Genomic DNA, 21389 nt, shown 5'->3' on the forward strand with positions numbered 1-21389 from the left:
CAAGCAAGAGAGGAAAACACACACCAATCCCAAAACACAAGCAAGAGAGAAAACACACACAAATCCCAAAACACAAGCAAGAGAGGAAAACAGACACAAATCCCAAAACACAAGCAAGAGAGGAAAACACACACCAATCCCAAAACACAAGCAAGAGAGAAAACACACACAAATCCCAAAACACAAGCAAGAGAGGAAAACACACACCAATCCCAAAACACAAGCAAGAGAGGAAAACACACACCAATCCCAAAACACAAGCAAGAGAGGAAAACACACACAATCCCAAAACACAAGCAAGAGAGGAAACACACACCAATTCCAAAACACAAGCAAGAGAGAAAACACACACACACATCCCAAAACACAAGCAAGAGAGGAAAACACACACAAATCCCAAAACACAAGCAAGAGAGAAAACACACACACATCCCAAAACACAAGCAAGAGAGGAAAACACACACCAATCCCAAAACACAAGCAAGAGAGGAAAACACACACAAATCCCAAAACACAAGCAAGAGAGGAAAACACACACCAATCCCAAAACACAAGCAAGAGAGGAAAACACACACCAATCCCAAAACACAAGCAAGAGAAGAGAAAATACCAGCATATTCAATAAGGGTCTGGGTCTGTGGGAGCGCTCGTTGTCTTAATTCCTACTTTATTAAGAGGTTATCCTCCTGTAACCCCGCAGTTTTTATGATCAGTGTTTCAATTCAGCAGTAGTTCGCTCTGGGCGTAGAAAAGTATGCTTTTATTACATTTCAAGTTGATAATAATTTCATATTAAAAGAGGTAATCTGGACTTTTAATTTGATTTTTTTCAAACATTGTATAGTACAACTGGTTTACGGTACACTATCAGATACCAATGTATACAGTACTTATGACAGAAGTACAGATGCTTATATCAGATTAATAGGTCTCTGTGTTTTGGAATCTGCAGCGTTTGTAAATATGCAGCTCCTGCATGTGTTTTGGGTCATTGCAGTGTGTTTGCCAAAATAATTAAGACTATTAAAAACCAAGCTATTTTTTTAAATAAAATGTAAACATTGGCAATTAAATAATTAGGTTGTAGCTTGTTGTCTATATGACTATGATTCAAAATGTCTCTCTTGTGTCTGAACAATGCTTTGCACTCTCTCTCTCTCCCTCTCTCCCTCCCTCCCCCCACGAGTCACCCTTCGTACCCCCATGCGTGGGCGGTGTTGCGTGAAGCCACACCTCCTCCTCCGTCGCTGCTGCTGCTGCTGCTGATGCGCCATAGCCAGTCTCTCTCTTGTACTTACCCAGCCAGCAGCGGCGATCGCTGTCCAGAGTGCATAGATGTGCAGGATCCCTGGATTACTCGTGTGCTTGAGAGGCCAGAAACCATCACCGTGGCGTGGACTGTCTTCTGAAAAAGGGAAAGAGCCACGGTGAGAACATGGCGGTGGAAGAGGAAGGTCTGCGGGTTTTCCAGAGCGTTAGAATAAAAATAGGTAAGAAGAAAAAATCCCTACCCCCCTGTCTGAGTGTCAGAATGGATGTCTCCATATTAATGGGCCAAGGCTGGAGGTTTCTTACTCTTTTTTTGTCCGTTTTTGTTCCTCACATCACGAGTACGAAACTGAACATGTAAAGCAGAGAAATTGAGAATTGAGGATGTTTGGCAGCTGGCATTAGGACCCTGATTATGTTTGTTTAGACGATGTTTGGAGAGTTGAATTAGTATGAATTGATATACAGACATAAACAGCTCCACATCTGCAAATATGTACATTGTCACATCACATTAAGTAAACCTTTATTACACCATAGCAGCCACAGTTTGTCATATTATTGTTCCCTCTTCTCTCCCCCTGCCTCCCCGAAAAAGCTTTTGCTTGACTGTTTAGCTGCTATTGATTGTTAGTCTGCATTTCTCTATTTAGATATGTATGTTTCCAGACAGGTGACGTGTGTAATCACATTCAGCAAGTTTTCTTTTACAGCAAGCACAGTTTCAGTCACTTAAATGTTATACAAATGTAAGAAATAGAGGATATCAGACAAATGCAAATTTTGCAGTACATGGAAAAATAAAATAGAACTTGGGCTGCAAGTACCACTGTACGGGCCCTTGAACCACCATGCATGTCAGGGCATCGGGCAACTTATGTACCTTAAGCTGTAGCTCTGAATGTCATAGTATTCTGGATGTTGTTTGATGGAAGATGATGTTGCCACTCACTGGTCACCCAATGGCCTTTGTGCCACCCAAAGGCCAAAGAGAGTGGCCACCAATCATTTGTTTTATTAGAGTATAGCAAATTTAGACCACGCCTAGACCGCTTCATGTAAATTTAACAATGTTTGTCACTGAAGTTGTACTTCTGGTTGCCAGAGGGTGACGGTTAGTAATTTACATGTAGATGTTGGTGTTGAGGATGGTCCTCTTATCATGCTTGTGAAATTTTACAAAAACTGAATGAAGTTTGTCACACAGGGCATATACAGCATCCCATTGCCAAAAGGTGGCGCTATGACCATGACTGAATGGCTGTTTTTTTAAAGCCCAGGTAAATTCAGATGGCAACGGCAGGCGTATTTATACATATAGTTTTTTGCTTTTTAATCATATTGGTGTTCCATCCACACGGATACAATGTGGGAGACCTAAAACGGGTTTTTGAAAACGGGTCACAGAGTGGAAAAATACGCTACTATGTGAAAACGAATGGTGTTAGAGTCCCACCTCTCTCATGCGCTGGCATTCACTGTCTCCGTCTTCGTCGTTGTTGAGTGACAAAAAAATAGTGTTGAAGATTAACAGTGTAACTGAAACGTAAAATAAGGGGAGGAGAAAACCAAACCTCTTTTCACAGACATTATTTTACGTGAATGAACAATACAGATCAATGATTGTTCCGCACATGGTCAGCTGCACTGCACATCCACAGCTCACAGATCTGTGACTTTATGTTGTTTGTGTGTCTCAGAGTATCTCTCTCTCTCTCTCGCTCTCCCTTTATAATCCCTTTATAATCCCTTTATAAACTTCAACTGGTTCAGAACTCAGCCGCTCGCATTCAAACAGCTTCAGAATCCTTCTTTTAATATTCAAAGCCCTCCATATCTTACTGACCTGCTCTACTCTTACACGCCTTCCCGCTTTCTCCGTTTCCTCCTCAGCCTCCCTCCTCTCCATCTCACCTGCCCGTCTGTCCACAATGGGACTCAGGTCATTCAGCTGTTCATTCAGGCGTTCTGCTCTCCAACTCTGGAATACACTCCCACAACACATCCAAACACTATCATCACTTTGAGACAAGTTTTTCTGGTCAGCCTCCACTGGTTAGTGAATTAAGCAGGAAGTATGAGCAAAAAAAAACAACAATTGCACAATTTGTGTTCCCAGTAGGCGGTGCTCTCTTAAAACCCAAAGAAAAATAATTTCTTAATACTCCCAGTCAAACCAGACCATTTTTGCAGATCCTGAAGTGCAGACCAAATTTCTTGGACTAGCGCAGTACCCATACCTGTTCATCATCGCGTGTCTTATCCAAACAAGGTGAAAGGTGGCACTTCACATTGTGGTGCCCTTAATAAGTCACCTGCTAAGTGTGAATGTTATAAGGCCAGGAACGGAGAGATGTTCCTTGCTAAGTTAATATGCTGTTGCTCTTTTAACTAACATTTTTAGTTTATGTACTTTGAAGTATTTTAGTGTTTTACTTCATATTTGATGGTCTGTATTTCATTTGTTAATATTCAGTCTAGTGATTTTGACCAGACACACCATGTATAACATTAAAGTCAGGGTTCAGTTCTAGTTCATTGATTTGTTGCACAAAATGTTTAGCAACAAAAAGTATTTTTGGTGCGTTCCCACTAGCCTCGTTATCTCGGGTCACTGTGGGACATTTGTTACTGTCTGCTTTGGTTCTCACTGACATCTGGCAACCTGGCTTTGCGGTCTGGTTTGACTGGACTCCAAACATGCAACAGAAGAGATGGGCAGATGGAAAACTTGGCAACAGATACACAAACTCATTGTGAGGCTGCAGGGTGATAGCAGCCAGCATTAAAATGAAACAGCAATTAAACTGATATAGAGCTGAAATGATTAATCGATTATTAAATCGATTTCTAAATTAATCGACAACTATTTTGATCATCGATAATCGGTTTGAAGCTTTTTTCATGATTAAAACAAGATTTCTGATTGTTTAAGCTTCTTAAATGTGAATATTTTCTTCATTTCTTTGCTCTGCGTAACAAAGAGATCATTAAAAGTGAATCATTTTGGTTTGAGGACAAAACAAGACATTTGAGAACATCATCATTTCCAGGTTTGACGAACACCGATCAGCATTTTTTTAAGGTTTTTTGATATAATCGTTAGTTGCAGCTCTAAATTCATATAGAAAGTTACTCTTAATTTTAAAGTAATACAAAGTAGGATTTGCTCTTGTGGTGCCGCCTACAGTTGATAACTGGTATTGACAAACCAGCGATCCTGGTGAGCTTTTCCACAATACAGCACAACACGGCTCGACTCCACTTGGTTTGGTATTGGTATGATATAGAACCTCCTCAACGTGGGCAGAGTCATCGTAACACAGCTGCATGAAACTGCTTTGTTCGGTTTTGGCGCTTTTCCACTACACACTCCCACGGCTTGACTCTCCTCGTGTTTTGCTTGTCCGTCAGACCACCAGCCACTGGTAGAGTCATGAGTGTGACATCAGACACAGGAACCAAACTGAACAATGCCAAACTTTAGATCAGTTAAAAAGACTTAAACATCCTGAAGACATGCAATAATGCGGTGTCATGTAGGCAGCAATGAACGATTCTGTGAACAAATCTTTTTAATTATCTGAGTCTAATGATTCACACAGCAGTTGTTAATATTTAACAACTGCTTTACAATTCACTAGTCACTAGTTGTGTGTGTCGCATATAAAACAACATCACAGCAGTGTCATGCAGCCGTGCTATGATGATTCCACCCACGTTGAGGAGGTACTACGATACCAAACTGTGTAGAGTTGAGCCGTGCTGGAACTGTATAGTGGAAAAGTGCCATTTGATTTCTGTGTTGGACGACGCGCTAATGACTCTTCCACCAGGGGCCGGCAGGTTGTCGACGTCACATTTAATATCGGCTCAGCTTGCTTGAAACCTCGCCTGAGCAGGTACTAAAAAAGTACCAGGTATGAAAGACGTGTGACTGAAAAATGCACTGCACAGATGAATGTGTGAGTGAATGGCAGTCAAGATATTTACAGATCATTTAGTTCTTATTTTTCAAATGAATGTTCAATCATCTATTGAGTTTCTGTGAAAGAAAAAAGAATGACTGGAGAACTGCTTTCCATTTTAAACTTATTTCATCAAAAACAACCACACCCATCCTTCTCATAGTCTATATGAGCAGTTTCAGTCTGGTTTCTGGGGGCCTCCATAGCACTGAAACAGAAAATCACCAATGACCTCCTCCTTGCAGCTGATACACATTCTGCTTGATCTGAATATGGCCTTTGACACCATCTCACACACCGTGCCGGCCGCACTCAGTTCATTCAGTTAAAATCCTTCACATCTGATCCAGTCCCCCATCACTACAGAGCCCTGGCCCCCTTCTCCCCCTTGGCCAGATCTTCCATAAACACCACTTCCACTGCTACACAGATGACACCCAGCTCTACCTGTCCACCAAAGCCATCTCCACTCTCCCACCTTGCTCCCTCACCAACTGTCTCCAACTGACATTGTAGGTGCTTTAAGGCAGCGATCTGGTGGGCGAGGCTCATATGTATCCAGTGGAGATGGCCAATTAGAGCTGAGTGCTCAGTGCTGCCAGATTTGAATCGAAAAGCCTGCTGGGAAGTGGCGTCTGAAAAGGATTCTTTTGTTTGGAATTAGCACCTTTTTCTTGTGGTCACATTTGGAATGACTGACAAAGGCACGAAATCTGACTAATAGAGACATATCATGTTATTAACAACACGCAAACTCCACACAGAAAGGCAGGATTCACACTGGTGACCTTCTTGCTGTGAGGCATCAGTGTTAGCCACTACCTGTAACTATGAAGTTGAGCTACACAAGGAGGAGGCATGGATTTCTCTTTGATATTTTCATAGTGACTTGACATTAGAATAAAACAAATTATTGTGTTAGATGAAAACCACCCTTATATAATACATGTTAACATACTATTCGGACTGAAATTGTACTAAATTGAATTTCTCAAATTTGGACTAACAGATGATGCGAATGAGAGTGAAATTACCACTGTGTGTATTAGAGCTGCAATTAACGATTATTTTCATAATCGATTAATCTGTCGATTATTTTCTCGATTAATCGATTAATCGTTTGGTCCATAAAATATAAGAAAACCATAAAAAATGTTGATCGGTGTTTCGTCAAACCTGGAAATGATGATGTTCTCAAATGTCTTGTTTTGTCCACAAACCAAAATGATTGACTTTTAATGATTAATTTGTTATCCAGAGCAAAGAAATTAAGAAAATATTCATGTTTAAGAAGCTTAAACAATCAGAAATCTTGTTTTAATCTTGAAAAAAGCTTCCAACCGATTAATCGATTATCAAAATAGTTGTCGATTAATTTAGTAATCGATTAATAATCGATTCATCGATTAATCGTTTCAGCTCTAGTGTGTATACAGTAGTAATTTCACGGGTTGACCAGAGTTGGACTCAACCTGGCCTCCAGCCACCAGCTTAACTGGAAACCACCTAATTCTAACAAATAAGGAGGCCTGATTCCCATGGTGCTCTGTTCCTAGTAATGTCTACACAAAAGGCTGGAAACAAAGCTGAAAGTCCCATATTTGTAGCAGGGGGAGAGAGAGAGAGAGAGTTTATTATTATTACACTGTGCCAGGTGATGAATCCTCATCGTTGCCTGGAGGAACAGGGATGATTTTGGGAGCTGAATTGAGCTACAGGGTTTGTATCATCTGGGTGAACACAGGAAACAGGAAACAACCCCCAATTCACTTCCCGATCGGCTGGAATAGACTACAAAAGAAGTGTGTTTTTTCCTGCATGGCAACAAGCTAATACAAAGCAGATGTAGTGAGGGACAGGGTGAGGGAAATAAGTGGCGTTTCGCATACAGGAGCAGGCTGTGCTTCTTCTGTCAGCGCTCAGAGACACGGCCCCTCTCAGGCCACATCCTCACGGAAACGGAGCGAAACGTAAACAATCTTCTTCTTCTGTGTGTTAAGAAAGTTTCCTGTGAACACAGCGTCGTTTCAGGAATCGTCTCTGCCCTCACGAAACCCCCCCAAAATGACTCAAAACGCTGTAGTACATATGCCAGGACTGTAGTCCACCAACAACAGAGAGGAAGACGTTATACACATTACAGATATAATAACAGAGAATGAACCGAGCCAGGGGAAAGAAAGGGAAATAAAGAAAGAAAATAAAAGTGATCATAAATCAAACAGCATTGACAACATTAACATGTTTGTACCCTGATTCATTCTATGAATATGAATGGGAAGCCACAACCGAGGAGATTTATCCAAATTCTTAATTAAGACTGCTTAAATGCCAGAGGTATCTGCATTTGCACAGATTTTCTGCATTTGCAGCTTAAGCGTTTAAATAATACAGTTTCAGGTCTCCCAAAATGCAGTTTCCATGTGGATGAAACGAATCAATACGATAGAAAAAGTTTGCTTATTCACCTACAACTGTCTCCGTGTGGACAGCCCCTCAGTAGCCCAGTCAATAACCAGTAAGGACATGGCACTTATTATCAGCAACATATACACTTCTCCTGTCAAACTGCACTCGGATGAGTACTTAGAAATATAAACAGCACCTCTTTCACTCTAAAATGACTGTGTTTAACATGGGGGTGATGATACAACGTATTATTATACATTTGAATGATAATATATTGCACAATTTTATCTATCTGTCTATTTGAAGAATAAGTTTCATAGTAAAAAATAAAAATGCATAAGCGATAAACAGTTTTATGTGTCTAGTGAAAAGAGTGAAATGAGACAGAGAGAGAGAGGTTAAAATGTCTAAAAACCTTCTCTTTACTTGTGGTCGGAGGCTTAAATACAAAACCACATTCCCCAAACTATTAATAATATTTTAATTTCAAAACAGCGCTTAAAGGAACTGTATTCTGCTGATCTAATCACTGCCTTGACAGATCCATTCAAATGCAGAGAAATATGATATTCCAGCAGCTTCAAAGATACTTAGAAGATAGAAGATAAAAGGTGAATCTTTCAGGGGTAAAAGGGAGTTTATTTTATATATTACACAACCTACCAGATGTGTCTGTTGAACAATGAAATTCAAGAGTCATACTCAGTTGGTCAGTGTCATAAAGATGCAGCTGAAGCTGTCATAAAGACAGCAGTAAGGGGACAGGTACTTTCTATGTTGTGTCATAATAAGCAGCCCTGCATGAAAGACACAGTAAATAACGGGTGAATGCTATTCTGCTCATTGTTTTGGATACAGAATAACACAGTTCCTTTGTGCCATAAATCAATGTCATCTATCTGTCTTGCAATGAATGAAGCAACTGAAGCAAACATCGTGTTTTATTACTATTCATTTGTTTTTATTGGTTTTCAGTGAAATCTAGATAATTCCGAGGGGTTCCTATACTTTGGCTTGCAACTGTACCTCCTCTCTGGCAAAACACCTCCCATTACATTAGAATTTTTGTATTAGCTGGCTCTTCCCGGACTTTTGTCCCTTTCCCGGTGCTTTGTCCTCTAGGCACACCCCCAATATGGGGGGGGGGGGGTCAGAGTGGATACACACTTCTATTTCTGGTGGATCAATTCCGTATAAATTCAGCGGAATTGAGTGGAACAGGAAGTAGGAAAATAAAACATCTGGTTTACTTTTCCAGAATAAAAGATGCCGTGTTGACACCACATTCACTTTACTACATCACAGAAAGAGTCCTCCTCAGCGTGATTCGGTTTAATCGGTGGGTAGAAATACTGCTCTGTTTGTTTTGTTTTACAAACATTTACAGTGTATTTTCGTGCGAGAAGAACCCCAAAAAAACCTGGTGTCGCGACTCTGCATGGAAGCGGGCGGACGTGAGACGCCAGCAGTGGAACTTGGCGGTGTAATAATGTGGGCTGTGATCTCCAGGAAAACAAATTACTAGGAATGAGGGGGAAGTATCATCACAGACCCAGCATGCACTGTCAGCAGTGGTAAATATAGGGCTGGAGAGTTTACCTGGACTGCCACTCACTGAGGATGTCCTTCACTCGCCCCTATGGGAGAATTCCACTTGGTTTCTCCCCAGGATGACCTCTACCTTCTGACAAAACATCCACAAAGCTTTACATAAGCGATGGACGTCCAGCTAACTGCAGGTGTCAGAGGTTTTCCTGTTGTGGAAAATCATTAGAAATTGGTTCCGATTTTGAAGTATGACATACTTCCACACAACGTCTTTTTATCGTTTACAATTAGTGCATAAAAAAACTGAATGGCAAGTCAGAAAAAACCCAAAAGAAATCAAAATTAAGATAACACTTGTGAGATATAAAATAAAAAGTATTCATTAGTAAAACTGAGATTACATACCTTTCCTGTGATGATATGTGGTATTCAGGGTCACTGCCATTGTCAAGCTCGATTAGCAAATCTAATAATATCTAATATATATAGTCAAATCTTTGTTCTGCTTGCCATTTTTGCAAATTTATAAAGAACATTTGTGGTTGTATTCCTGAAAGCAAGTTGTTGTCTTGCTCTCATTTTGAAGTTGGATCAGGGAATCTTGGTTGTAAAGTGAAAAAAAAAAGTTTTGTTGGGTCTCTGATGTCCAGCAGACACGTTTCTTCTTTGTTTACATGATCACGCTGATTCCCCAGTGCTGCTGATCAATGTGTTTACACTGTCACAGTGTTTTCTACACCTGCACCGGTTTCAATTGGCGTTTTAACTGTATTTGGTGAAGATAAAAATGTTTTTTTAGCTGAGTTTGTGACCTTTCTGTGGATATGCAGCATGTCTGTGTTTATCAGACAGGTTTGTTGCTGCGTGCTACGATGCCCCTGGTACTGGGGGCATCAGGGCTACATGAGGTTGTTAAATCTATTGTAGGTATTACATTCATTCAATTTCATTTCTAATTAATTCCATAGATCCACTCCATATATATCTTTGTTTTGTATTTATTGTATTTTTGTATTAAGTTCTACAAGTGCCTGTGATACTATGAATATTTTTTTTTTGTCGGTGCATAATAATCAGCTTTATTCATAATTCTAATGGCTGTCTTCTGGAGTACATAAATTGGATTTGTGATGGTTCTGTAAGCTCTACACCAAACCCAATATCAGTATAGGGATGTCCGATAATATCGGCCCGCTATCAGGCTATTATCGCGATATCGGTTCTTCTGCCGATAATGAAAACCCAATAAAATAATACCTGCATTTTGCATGTGCGAGTAAATGCTTGGTATATAGTGGAGTTGCAGTAAGCAATAATGAGAAGAGGAAATTCAATAGAACAGGAAGTGCCTTTTATTTTGACAGTCGCAGCGTTGCGCAAGACACCAGTGAAAACCCAGAGGGTCATTAACTGCATGAACACAAAAACACAAAAGTAGCAGTAATCTAGTTAAACATGTATGTAGAGCTGCAACTAATGATTATTTTCATAATCAATTAATCGGTCGATTATTTTCTCGATTAATCGATTAATCGTTTGGTCCATAAAATATCAGAAAAGCTTAAAAAATGTTGATTGGTGTTCGTCAAACCTGGAAATGATGATGTTCTCAAATGTCTTGTTTTGTCCACAAACTACTTGACTTTTAATAATTTCTTTGTTATCCAGAGCAAAGAAACTGAGAAAATATTCCCATTTAAGAAGCTTACACAATCAGAAATCTTCAAACCGATTAATCGATTATCATAATAGTTGTCGATTAATTTAGTAATCGATTAATAATCGATTCATCGATTAATCGTTTCAGCTCTACATGTATGAAAACAGTACAACAATGTTTACTGCACCATGCCTGCACAAACATACCACATTTAGTTAAATTAGAACACATTTATGCGAAACAAAGTCAAGACGTGCATGGAAGCTCCGCCCACCTACTCTCCCAACCAGGGATGTATTATAAGAACTGGATAGAGCACCGCCCCTTTGGCTCCGGTCATTCCTACGGAGCGTCTCGCAGAGCACATACGCTGGAAAAGTTTCTGACTTCTGGTTGCATTTCTTATGATCATAAAAAATGTAAAGAAAAAAAACCCCATTGCCCTAATTTATTCACATTTCTCATAAAGTTTTCATATCGTACGGTTCACTGACACTAGCGCCACATGACCGTGATTTGGTGTGCGCGTACACAGCTGTGACGTCACTCTGGGAAATAAGGTTTTTCTGGGGTTTTTATGGCCTTTAGGAACATTTTACAATATGGCAATATGTTTTAATTCCACGACAGGAGATATGTGATGTGACCAAAAATGAGTTTTGTGGAAAAAAGCCTGTATATATCTGTATCAATTGATATTGGATATCGGAAATTAAGTGTTGGACAATATTGGCATATCGAATATCAGTAAAAATGCCAATATCGGATATCCCTATCAAATACTGTATACTGTATATGTGTATTGTTTTCTGTTTACTAGGGATGCACCAAAATGAAAATTGTTGGTCAAAACCGAAACACCAAAATAAATTATTATGCCAATTCTGTACCATTGTTTTTTGTTTTTATCAAATTTTTTGTATCTAATTTGCATTGCAATTATAGAGTATAGATTAATATTCATGCTTCAAAGAATAAATCAATTAAAGATCTATGAAAATATTTAGGAGGATCTCATCGAACTAACAAGCTCTCCATATCCATTGGTGTTCCAAACTGATCTTGGGCAGAATCTAAGTGGGAATAGACTGGCTGCAGTTTTTGCATGTGTCATCACAACAGTGCATCTCTACTGTGTCCTTCATTCATTTTTCTTTATTATTTGCGTTGTTTTTTTTCTCCTGTCAAGTACCATAACAACCCCACTTCAAAAAGCCTGAACTATCACATGGATTTCTGTTGCAAATGGATCAACTCATGGTTATTTAATCCGGTTTCACAACATGGGGTTGTGGTGAACACGCTCTCCCTCTTCCTGTGCCTGCAAAAGATACAATGTCTTCTCACCACTCTGTGTACCAAGCCTGTTACTGAACGTATTTAGATAACCATGAGTTACAGGTGACTTTATTTTCAGAGAGTTGCGTGGATTTATAAATTGATTGTGATCATTTTTGACCCATATTTGTAACATACGAGCAGATTGAACTGACGGGTGTGTATTTTAGTTTTCAAGGTTTCCATTGAGACTAACAGATGTGTGTGAACATTAGCTCTGGGCTTGGCTTTGTAGAGCGTGAGTTTGATCAGTAACTGAACTGCAGTTAATTGCAGAGAGTGTGTTGTTGTAGACTGTAATGGTAAACTCGCCTTTCTTTGTAACACATTGTTCCTCCAACATTGCGCCAACTTTTGCTGGAAACCTCAGCAGCTAAACTGGTTTCTGTGTGGGTGAAGGACAAGCAACACTTTATTGAAAAGTAACTCATTAACATAGCAGCTGCAGATAAAAGCAGATAAATCAAAAGTGTTGGCACTGAATTAAAATGATTTTTTATTCAATTCATGATATTATGTTGTTTTGTGATTGATTCACTAACTGAACTGAAGAACATAATTACAATATTATTATCATCATCTAAAGATATAATATGTATTAGACATAGAATCGTTGTATCGTGATATGGTACTGGTATCGTGGACCATGTATCGCGTATCGTGGGTACCATGTACCCTCAAGGCTTGGATAATGCTTTCCATGTTCCACACGTACACTTCCACAGGCACATGCATAGCTGCGGTTCCATTCACACTAAACCACGGGTCAAAGCATTTCATGAATGTGTACTCAATATCACGTTACATTCTAGCAGCTGCGATATCTCACCAGGAGTTTGGCCCCATTTGTATGTCTTTGTATTCATTGTGTTTCAGTGGGTTGTACATTTGTGGGTCACTAAACCTTCACCCTGTATTTTTAAACTAAAACGCTGGCAGGTTTTCTTCAACAAACCCTGAGTTTCTCTGTGTCTCCTCCTCTCTGCTGAGCCTGAAGCAGCTGTCTGACACTCCGTCTCATTTCCTCGTTCATACAGTCGATCTCAGAACACGTATCAGAGCGCATTCACCTACCAAATTAATGAAACATCAAAATCCCAATCATTTCAGTGACTGCGTTTATATTTACACGTGGAAATATAGTCATGAAATAGCGTTGAGCAATATGTTTTAATGTAAAATAGAGTCAAAAAAAGTGAGTCAGTTTGAACATGGACACTTCAGTTGGACTTTATATTTATAGTTCCATAAGTAAACTATGTTTTATCAGTTTGATCCATATTCTCATCTTCAGTTTGTGTCTCGTCAGTTTACAGCTGAATAAATATCAAATCAAATGTAACATAATGCTACATTATGTGCTCAACTGGATTAAAATGGAGGCTGTGCTCTTTGTTTACCCGTTGCCATGGTGAATCATAGTATCAGAGCTCCATTGATGATGGCTTTTTTCATTCCCAATACACACACGCTTAACTCAGAGTTGATTGAACTAATGCTGAAAACTCAGAGTTTGACAGCTCAGAGTTAGTCAATCTAGAGTTAAGGTTTTAAGTCAGAGTTTGTTGAACCTGGTTTCTGAAACGGGCCCCAGGAGTCTCAGGGAGCTCAAGCTGAGGAAGAAATTGCGAAATAAAAAAAAACCAATAAAGCCCTAGACTAGAGGTTTGATTCACTTTGATTCATTAAATAAATAATGATTTTGTTAAACAAAAAAACAAAAAAAACAAAAACAAAAACAAAAACAAAAGATATGCTGAGTCACCTAGGATGTAATAGCCAGCAGTGACCCCACCAATGTTCCTGGAGGGAGCTGGGAAGTGGTTTCCCCGGCTGGCTAACTCCCACAGTGTAGACATTCTCAAAACCCTGGCATGATGCGAGCTCCCTGGCAGTCCAGAAAACACATTCTAAAAAAGCCCCTTTCCATCAACAACACCTTGAAGGATGAGGAGAGTGCCAGCCTTTACGGTTGGAAAAAGTCACAGTGATATTCCTGAGGTGCTATGATAGGTATGTGGGATCATCAATAGCACACACACACAATGTAGGAGCCCCCACTTGTTCTCAGTGTAGGGAGCCATTTCCCGGTAACTCCTCCACATCAGGAAAACGGATTTGTTCTGGCACCAACACCGTCTCTGCTGCAGCACAACTCCTGCACACACCGGCACACAGTTGTGTCGCAGACCCCAAAAAGTCGTCCGATACTGCGATATTTAAAGCTGGTAGTAAGCTTCCACCGTGCAATAGCCACTCTCTTCTTCAGGGGCACACACCCGGCGTGTCTTGTCGCTCCATAACTTGTACGCAGTTACGTTTCTACAGACATCCTGAGGTTCTACACCCACTGGGAAGCTGGGAACGATCACTTCCCACCATTTCGGAGGCTTGGTTGAACGCCCAGACCGACCGAGAGCCATCTGAAACACACAGACAGCATGCAGATTTATGATACTTCAAATACTAGAATACTGAAAAATAGAGATAGATTGCAGTCATTACAACACTGTGCTCTGGTCTTATTATGTACGAGTACGCTGAGGAGGTACGATGGAGTAATGGGAAATGACCTGGCTGATACCAAACCGCGCCGAGTTGAGCCGTGCCAAGCCGAGTATTGCTGGAACTGTATACTGTATAGTGGAAAAGAGCCATAAACCTAACCTTGATATGTATCCTCACCCTTTTTTGGGTTATTTAATTAGTTATTTGCTACATTAATGAGTCTATGTGACTTGAGCATCGAGACACTACTCAGATTAGATTAGTTGTAATCTGTTTAGTGATTGATATTTGAAAAAAGAAAATATTTTACTGCAATCAAAATCTTTATGTATCTTTTATGTGTGTTTGTGTAATATTTTACACAAAAACACAATAACCACAGACTGTCTAGTTGGAAATGTCAAAAATTGAGCATTGACTGATCTTTACAAGTTTCACTCTTCTCATAGTGTTCAAACACACTGACACACATTCTCTGGGGTAACTTGGCTGCTTTTAAGCTACATCTTGGATCCAGTTAACATTCCTTTCCCCTCATCTCATTTCCTGTTGTAGCTTTTTTCCAAAGTTCCAAAACTCTATCTGGCTGATGTTGCTCCCTCTCTCTCTCTCTCTCTCTCTCTCTCTCTCTCTCTCTCTCTCTCTCTCCCTCTCGCTCTCCCTCTCACATTTTAACAACCGTGTAGTAAAGTCTCTTATTTAGATGGTACTTCAACTAGGGATGTGCATTTCAAGCAGAAGTACTATTTGATATTTATAGGGAATAGGGCTGGGTATCAATCAAACATTTTCGATACCAGTACCAATACCTTCATTTCGATACTGGTTCCTGATCGATACTTTTTTCGATACCAGTTTTATAATATAATTTCTAAAAAACAAAATTACATTACACATTATGGAAAAAATCCATCCTTAGTTTTTATTTTTCAGTTTGGGCATTTTTACACAGTTCTTTTACATAAAAAAAATTTACTACAAATTATTTTTAGTGCAAAAAGAACAATTGCAAACAAGTGACAAGTCATTTTCACTTAGGATCTCACAGAAAGTTACAGAGGTAAAATCAATGTCTTATCATTTCCCTATTTGACATTAGAACACAAAACATAACAATATCATGGTTGTATTATTATTACTCAAAAACATAATCTAGGCTGAGATAACCTAGGCTTTACAGTCACACTGTCAGTGTGAATCTGACAGTGTTGTGCGTTCGGGTGCTTCTTTAAATTTGCCGTGTTGCCGACCTTAGTGGGATATCTATTTGACAAATTGCGTTGTGTACTATATTAGTATCACTTTTGTTGAAATGGAGCCACACTTTCGACCTCGGTGGCATTTTTTGCCCCTTAGTGACAACACACTTACGTGTAGTTTAGAGCTGAAACGATTAATCGATTACTAAATGAATCGACAACTACTATTTTGATAATGGATGAATCATTTTAAAACTTTTTTCATGATTAAAAGATTTCCGATTGTTTAAGCTTCTTAAATGTGAGTATTTTCTTCATTTCTTTGCTCTGGATAACAAAAATATCATTAAAAGTGAATAATTTTGGTTTGTGGACAAAACAAGACGTTTTTTTAAGGTTTTCTGGTATTTTATGGACCAAACGATTAATCGATTATTCGAGAAAATAATCGACAGATGGATCGATTATGAAAATAATCGTTAGTTGCAGAACATGTGTGGGTCACAAAATGTGGAGGTGCTCGTGTTGATCCACAAAAGGTCCACATGCAGCACCGCTGTTATTGGCTGATGACAACATTTATGTCTGTCGCCCTTGATTGAGTACAGTGATTGCATTTCTCCTCTGTAACGCCTTATTGCAAAAGCATGGAGCTGCTGTAATCAGTCAGGTGGTGTAACCTCATCTGTGGTCATGTCAAAACAGATCACACAAGTGTGAGCTATAACCATTCCTCCATGTGTGGTCGACTGGAATCAGCAAACAAAGGAACACAGTATCCATTTACTGTGTTCATCACTGTTGTCTCCTCTGCATGAATGAGATGAGGAGTCAAGCTTTTTTTTTATTTGATGATCTGCTAATGTTCACTCTCATTCTCTGTGTGGTTCTTGTCATCATTATTTTTCTGCTCGCCACCCCCTTATTTCCTTCAGTGTTCATGTTGCATGCACACCACAAATGTGGGTTTCTTTGCACTGCATTGTTTTGCTCAGATAGTTACATTACATTACATGTCATTTGGCAGATAGTGGGGCAATGTGTTTTCCAAGGGCAGCTACATAGATGCTTGATGAGATTAGACTGTTGTTGTTTGATTTGAATGTTGAATCTTGACCCTTTGGAGAAGGGTCAAGTATGGTAAAACAATTAGGTAGAGGAAAATCAGGTTAAAGCTAATTTTTTAGATAAGATAAGCAGCACATAGAATAAAGCAGATGGAGGATTATACACTGTTAAATATGATGAATAGCTGGAAATAGGATAATAGGTTTTTCTTTTCTTTAGCAACAAACCATGACACTAACAAAATATTTATTACACTACACTGGCTTCAAGCTGCACTGCCTACTTTAGAAAAAAAATAAAACTCTATATTTGAGGGTTTGGGGCCCTGAGTACATGCCCCAAACTGTTTTTGAGGGGTTGCAGTTTTTAACTGTAATTCCACCCACAAATAACACAATGACAATCTATTACTGTTCAGGTCATCATAGCCAGATTTGTGTCACTTTGTGACTTGAGAAGAAGTTCACATCCATAACAATGGAACGTTGTTGTTTTTTTCAATGCCCCAAACTTTAAAATGAATATTATTAAAACGATTGTGATTAATGCCACAAAGTAAGAACATGTACAAAAAAGCTTCCTGTTTTTTAAGGGAAAGTATAAATAAATACAAATAAAACAAAAGTGCTGGCACAACAATATAAAATAGAATGAAATATATACAATTATAGTGAGGAGTAATTCTGTGATAAAACCATGAAAAAGAAAAAAATGTTGTGAGGGATTGAGGAGGTGTGTCGTGATGCCTGAATGGTATTTACAACAACTGTAGGTGTGCTTATGAGTGGAATATCTGAAATGTTGCTCTGTATTACTATTACTAAAGTTGCATTTTCTATTTAACAGCATTGTGCCTGGATAACACACTGTTATTTAAAGATGAGCCAATCGAATACCCAGTATTGGTCTGATCCTGGTCAAAATCACTGAAATGGATATTGGAAAAAGAAAATTAGAATCCATTAGAACTGATAATATGCCACTGTTCACAGGTGTAAAGCTGTAAAGATCATGTGAGTGAGAGCTGCAAATGTCTGCCACGCTGTTAAAGCATATTTTTGAAATATGTGATTATAGCAAGGTGGTAAATGAAAAACTGTATCAGACTGATATTAGTATTGGAACATACCCAAGTATCTTTATTGGACATAAAAAGTGGTATCTAGTCATCTGCACTGTTAAGTTTATAACGGGCTTTTCAATAATGCTGACTCTTCCTTCTGTTCTTTCTCCTCCAGGAGAAGCAAAAAACATCCCTCCTTACCCAGGCCCAAACAGGATGAGGGACTGTTTCTGCACTGTCAACCTGGACCAAGAGGAGGTGTTCAGGACCAAGATAATTGAGAAGTCCCTTTGGTATGCTGTGTGTTCCTCCACCCTCCATCTGACAGCTGTTAGAAATGCAGAATGAAATGAATAAATCAATATTAAAACACACACACACACACACACACACCATGGGGCAGCTAGTGCTACAGTCACTCAGGACAGTCAACAAACCTCTGACCTTGTGTCTCTTCTGCTCTTTAGTCCATTCTATGGGGAGGATTTCTACTGTGAGATTCCACGCAGCTTCAGACATCTGTCTTTCTACATCTTTGACAGGGACGTGTTCAGGAGGGACTCCAGTATCGGTGAGTAAATAGCTGCTCGAGGCACGGAAGAGTCATGTGAAGCTTTTGCACATTTATCTCCCACTTGCCGTACATCCACATAGATTCGTGGAGAATTGACAGTGACGTTGAAAGTAGTTTTTCAATTTGAACATTTTTGTTCATCATACACATAATGCAGACACATAATGATTTCTGTACTCTCTTTAGGAGATATTATTGGCACTTTTCACTGTTTTTTTTTTTTTTTTAATTAAGAAATGAATGCAGCGTGAAAGTAACTGTTATTGTTATTCGTTGTTTAACCCTCTTATGACCATCTTGATAATCAGGCTGCCTGAATCTCTATTGAATTAATGGCTGTAGTATTGTCAAAATTATCAAAGATAACTTTCACTTTTGATATCTGGCAGTTACTCAACCATTTAGGAATTACGGTACTGAGACGCTAACGTCACAAACGTGTGACTGGCTGGTGAATCTTGTCTGTGATTGGACGGTTGTTCCACAGACGTAAAGACAAGTATATGGGCTCTATTTCTCTGCTTTCTGGTATCCATCCATCCATCTTTCTTTATCCTCCGCATGAGGGTCGCGGGGGCTGCTGTGCCAATTTCGGCTGACATTGGGGCGAAAGGCGGGGTACACCCTGAAGAGATCGCCAGTCCATAGTTTTTTAATATTCTAGATATCACAAACAGTCTAGGAGTAACAACTGGATCGTGATGCATTAGTCAAACTGCCATCTGCTGTGTGTAAGTAGTAAGTAAGTAAGTACATTTAATTTATAAAGCACATTTACACACAGCATAAGCTGACCAAAGTGCTATACAGTGAAAGACTGGGTGTGATTGGGTGAAGGTAGGGTGTAACTTAGTTAGTTTCGGAGTAGACAAAACTGGGTCATTGACACTGCAACTTTGCAAGTGTGTGTGCATATGTGTACATGTGAGAGTGTGTGGTCGTCTTGTGAAGAAACGTGTGCTTTCATCTCATGTGTCTTTGATATGTGTGTTAATGTGTGTAGGCAAGGTTGCAGTGAAGAAAGAGGACCTGCAGAAATATCATGGGAAAGACACCTGGTTCCCGCTGCAACCGGTCAGTGCTGACTCAGAGGTGCAGGTCAGTACAGAAGGAACACACACACACACACACACACACATCTCCACACAGGAGAAATGGATTGTATTAAGACATAGAATGACCACGGTGTGTAATCAGTACACTCGACTCACGATTCGATTCACGATTGTTTGTTCACAATACGATTTTCTCACGAGTCTTTTTAAACAAAATGAGCTACAAATTAGACAAATTATGATCTTAAATAAGAAACACTCCTTTTATCAAAGGGAGGTATATGGTCTCATCTACTATTCACTTGTTGTGAACCTCCATTTATCAAAAGTGGTAAGAGTTATTTACCATTATCAAAAGTGCAACTTCAATAGTTCTACATCTTTAAATGCAGAAAGAATAGTTGTATTTTTATCAAATTTAAAACAAAATGTCTTCAAATAACTAAGCCTTGCTTGGAATTTGCAAGTTTCTCTTGAGAAAAATCACGAAAAATTATGAAAAAAGTATGCCTTTGCTAGATGAAAAGCAGCCTCTCTCTATTCTCCTGCCACAGTTTGTGAGAGGAATACACATTTCAGTTTGGTACCTGATCATTTCCAGTGATGGGAGTAACTGCGTTAGAAATAAATGGTGTTACTAACGGCGTTAGTAATCTAAACGTCGTTACTGTTACTGCCAAAAAAATGTGGCGCGTTACTTGAATTATTAGCTCATTGAAGCTGTTTTCATCAGACCAACTAAATCTCTAAACCAGTTATTTTACTGTTTTTCCTCATGAGGGGCCACGGAACAACCACATAGGTAATGATGATTGGCTGAGGTAGAGTAAAATTTAATTGTAAGCCAGTCAGAGGTAGAGTTGGGCGGATGTTGTTGACACACAAACGAAAGCAAGCATAGTCGCACACACATCGACACAAGTGAGTGAACAGGAAAGGCAATATAATATTATATATTATTTTTATGTTGCCTTGCGAACGCTATTTAATAAAGCCGACCCCTTCTCTCTGAGCCTACATGCTAGTTCAGCTGCTCAGCCACGCCCCTTACATGTACGTACTACGTAATGTTCTCCCACCCACGCTACGCATCACAACAGACGTTTGAACGAAAACGTGACGGACACGGTGCCGGTGGAGAGTGAGCAGCTGGTGGCTAAGAAAAAGAATAAATAAAATGTGTGCTTTTACTCTGATACATTTTTCTTAACCATCTTTGTTACTCGTTACTACAAAATAAAAGTTGAGCTGGGACGTAATGCCTGTTGGTTGTTGCTAGTTTTTAGCGGCACCAGCTGTTAGCCACTCAGCTGTTAGCCGCAGATTTCGGCTCCAAGTGGACTTAAAACACACCAGCGGCCCCTTGTTTACCGTGTCCGACACTGAGTCTCTGGTCTCTGGGTTTCTGGTCTCCTGTCTCCGGGTTTATGTTGAACACCCGTTGAGCTAGCGAGCTAACCTGTTTTGTTCGAACAAAAAAAAAATATTGTGCTATCAGTTTTGGTCCATATGGCCCAGCCCTATGTCAGAGCCTCAGGTGCATTTGCTTTGACGTCTCAGTAAACTTCCTGGCTGAAGTGCTGGCGTGACAGGATGTGGTATCATGGCTCAAAGGTGTTGATCAACAGCCAAAAGCCTTAATATTCCACAACTGAAAAGGGCCTTAAATCTTTTGTGAGGAGTGAGAGGAGATGCAAAGTCACTTTTCAGGGTGGTTTGCACCTTTGGCA

At 39.5% G+C, this 21389-nt stretch overlaps 1 protein-coding gene across 2 annotated transcripts in view; it reads left to right on the forward strand.

Annotated features, from left to right (window-relative positions):
* Nucleotides 1-1264: 1264 nt before the first annotated feature.
* The window catches only part of rasa3 (RAS p21 protein activator 3), a 45835-nt gene continuing 25710 nt past the window's right edge, over nucleotides 1265-21389 (forward strand). Inside the window, exons 1-4 of one of the 2 annotated variants that reach the window (XM_058629393.1) lie at nucleotides 1265-1490; nucleotides 18206-18323; nucleotides 18498-18601; nucleotides 19608-19702. In XM_058629393.1, coding sequence (XP_058485376.1) covers nucleotides 1436-1490; nucleotides 18206-18323; nucleotides 18498-18601; nucleotides 19608-19702 — 372 coding nt within the window. In that variant the 5' untranslated portion in view covers nucleotides 1265-1435. The remainder of the gene's footprint in view (nucleotides 1491-18205; nucleotides 18324-18497; nucleotides 18602-19607; nucleotides 19703-21389) is intronic. The other variant, XM_058629394.1, reaches the window with a different exon arrangement.

Source organism: Solea solea, chromosome 5, assembly GCF_958295425.1.
Source record: "Solea solea chromosome 5, fSolSol10.1, whole genome shotgun sequence".
In the NCBI taxonomy this organism is placed as follows: Eukaryota; Metazoa; Chordata; class Actinopteri; order Pleuronectiformes; family Soleidae; genus Solea; species Solea solea.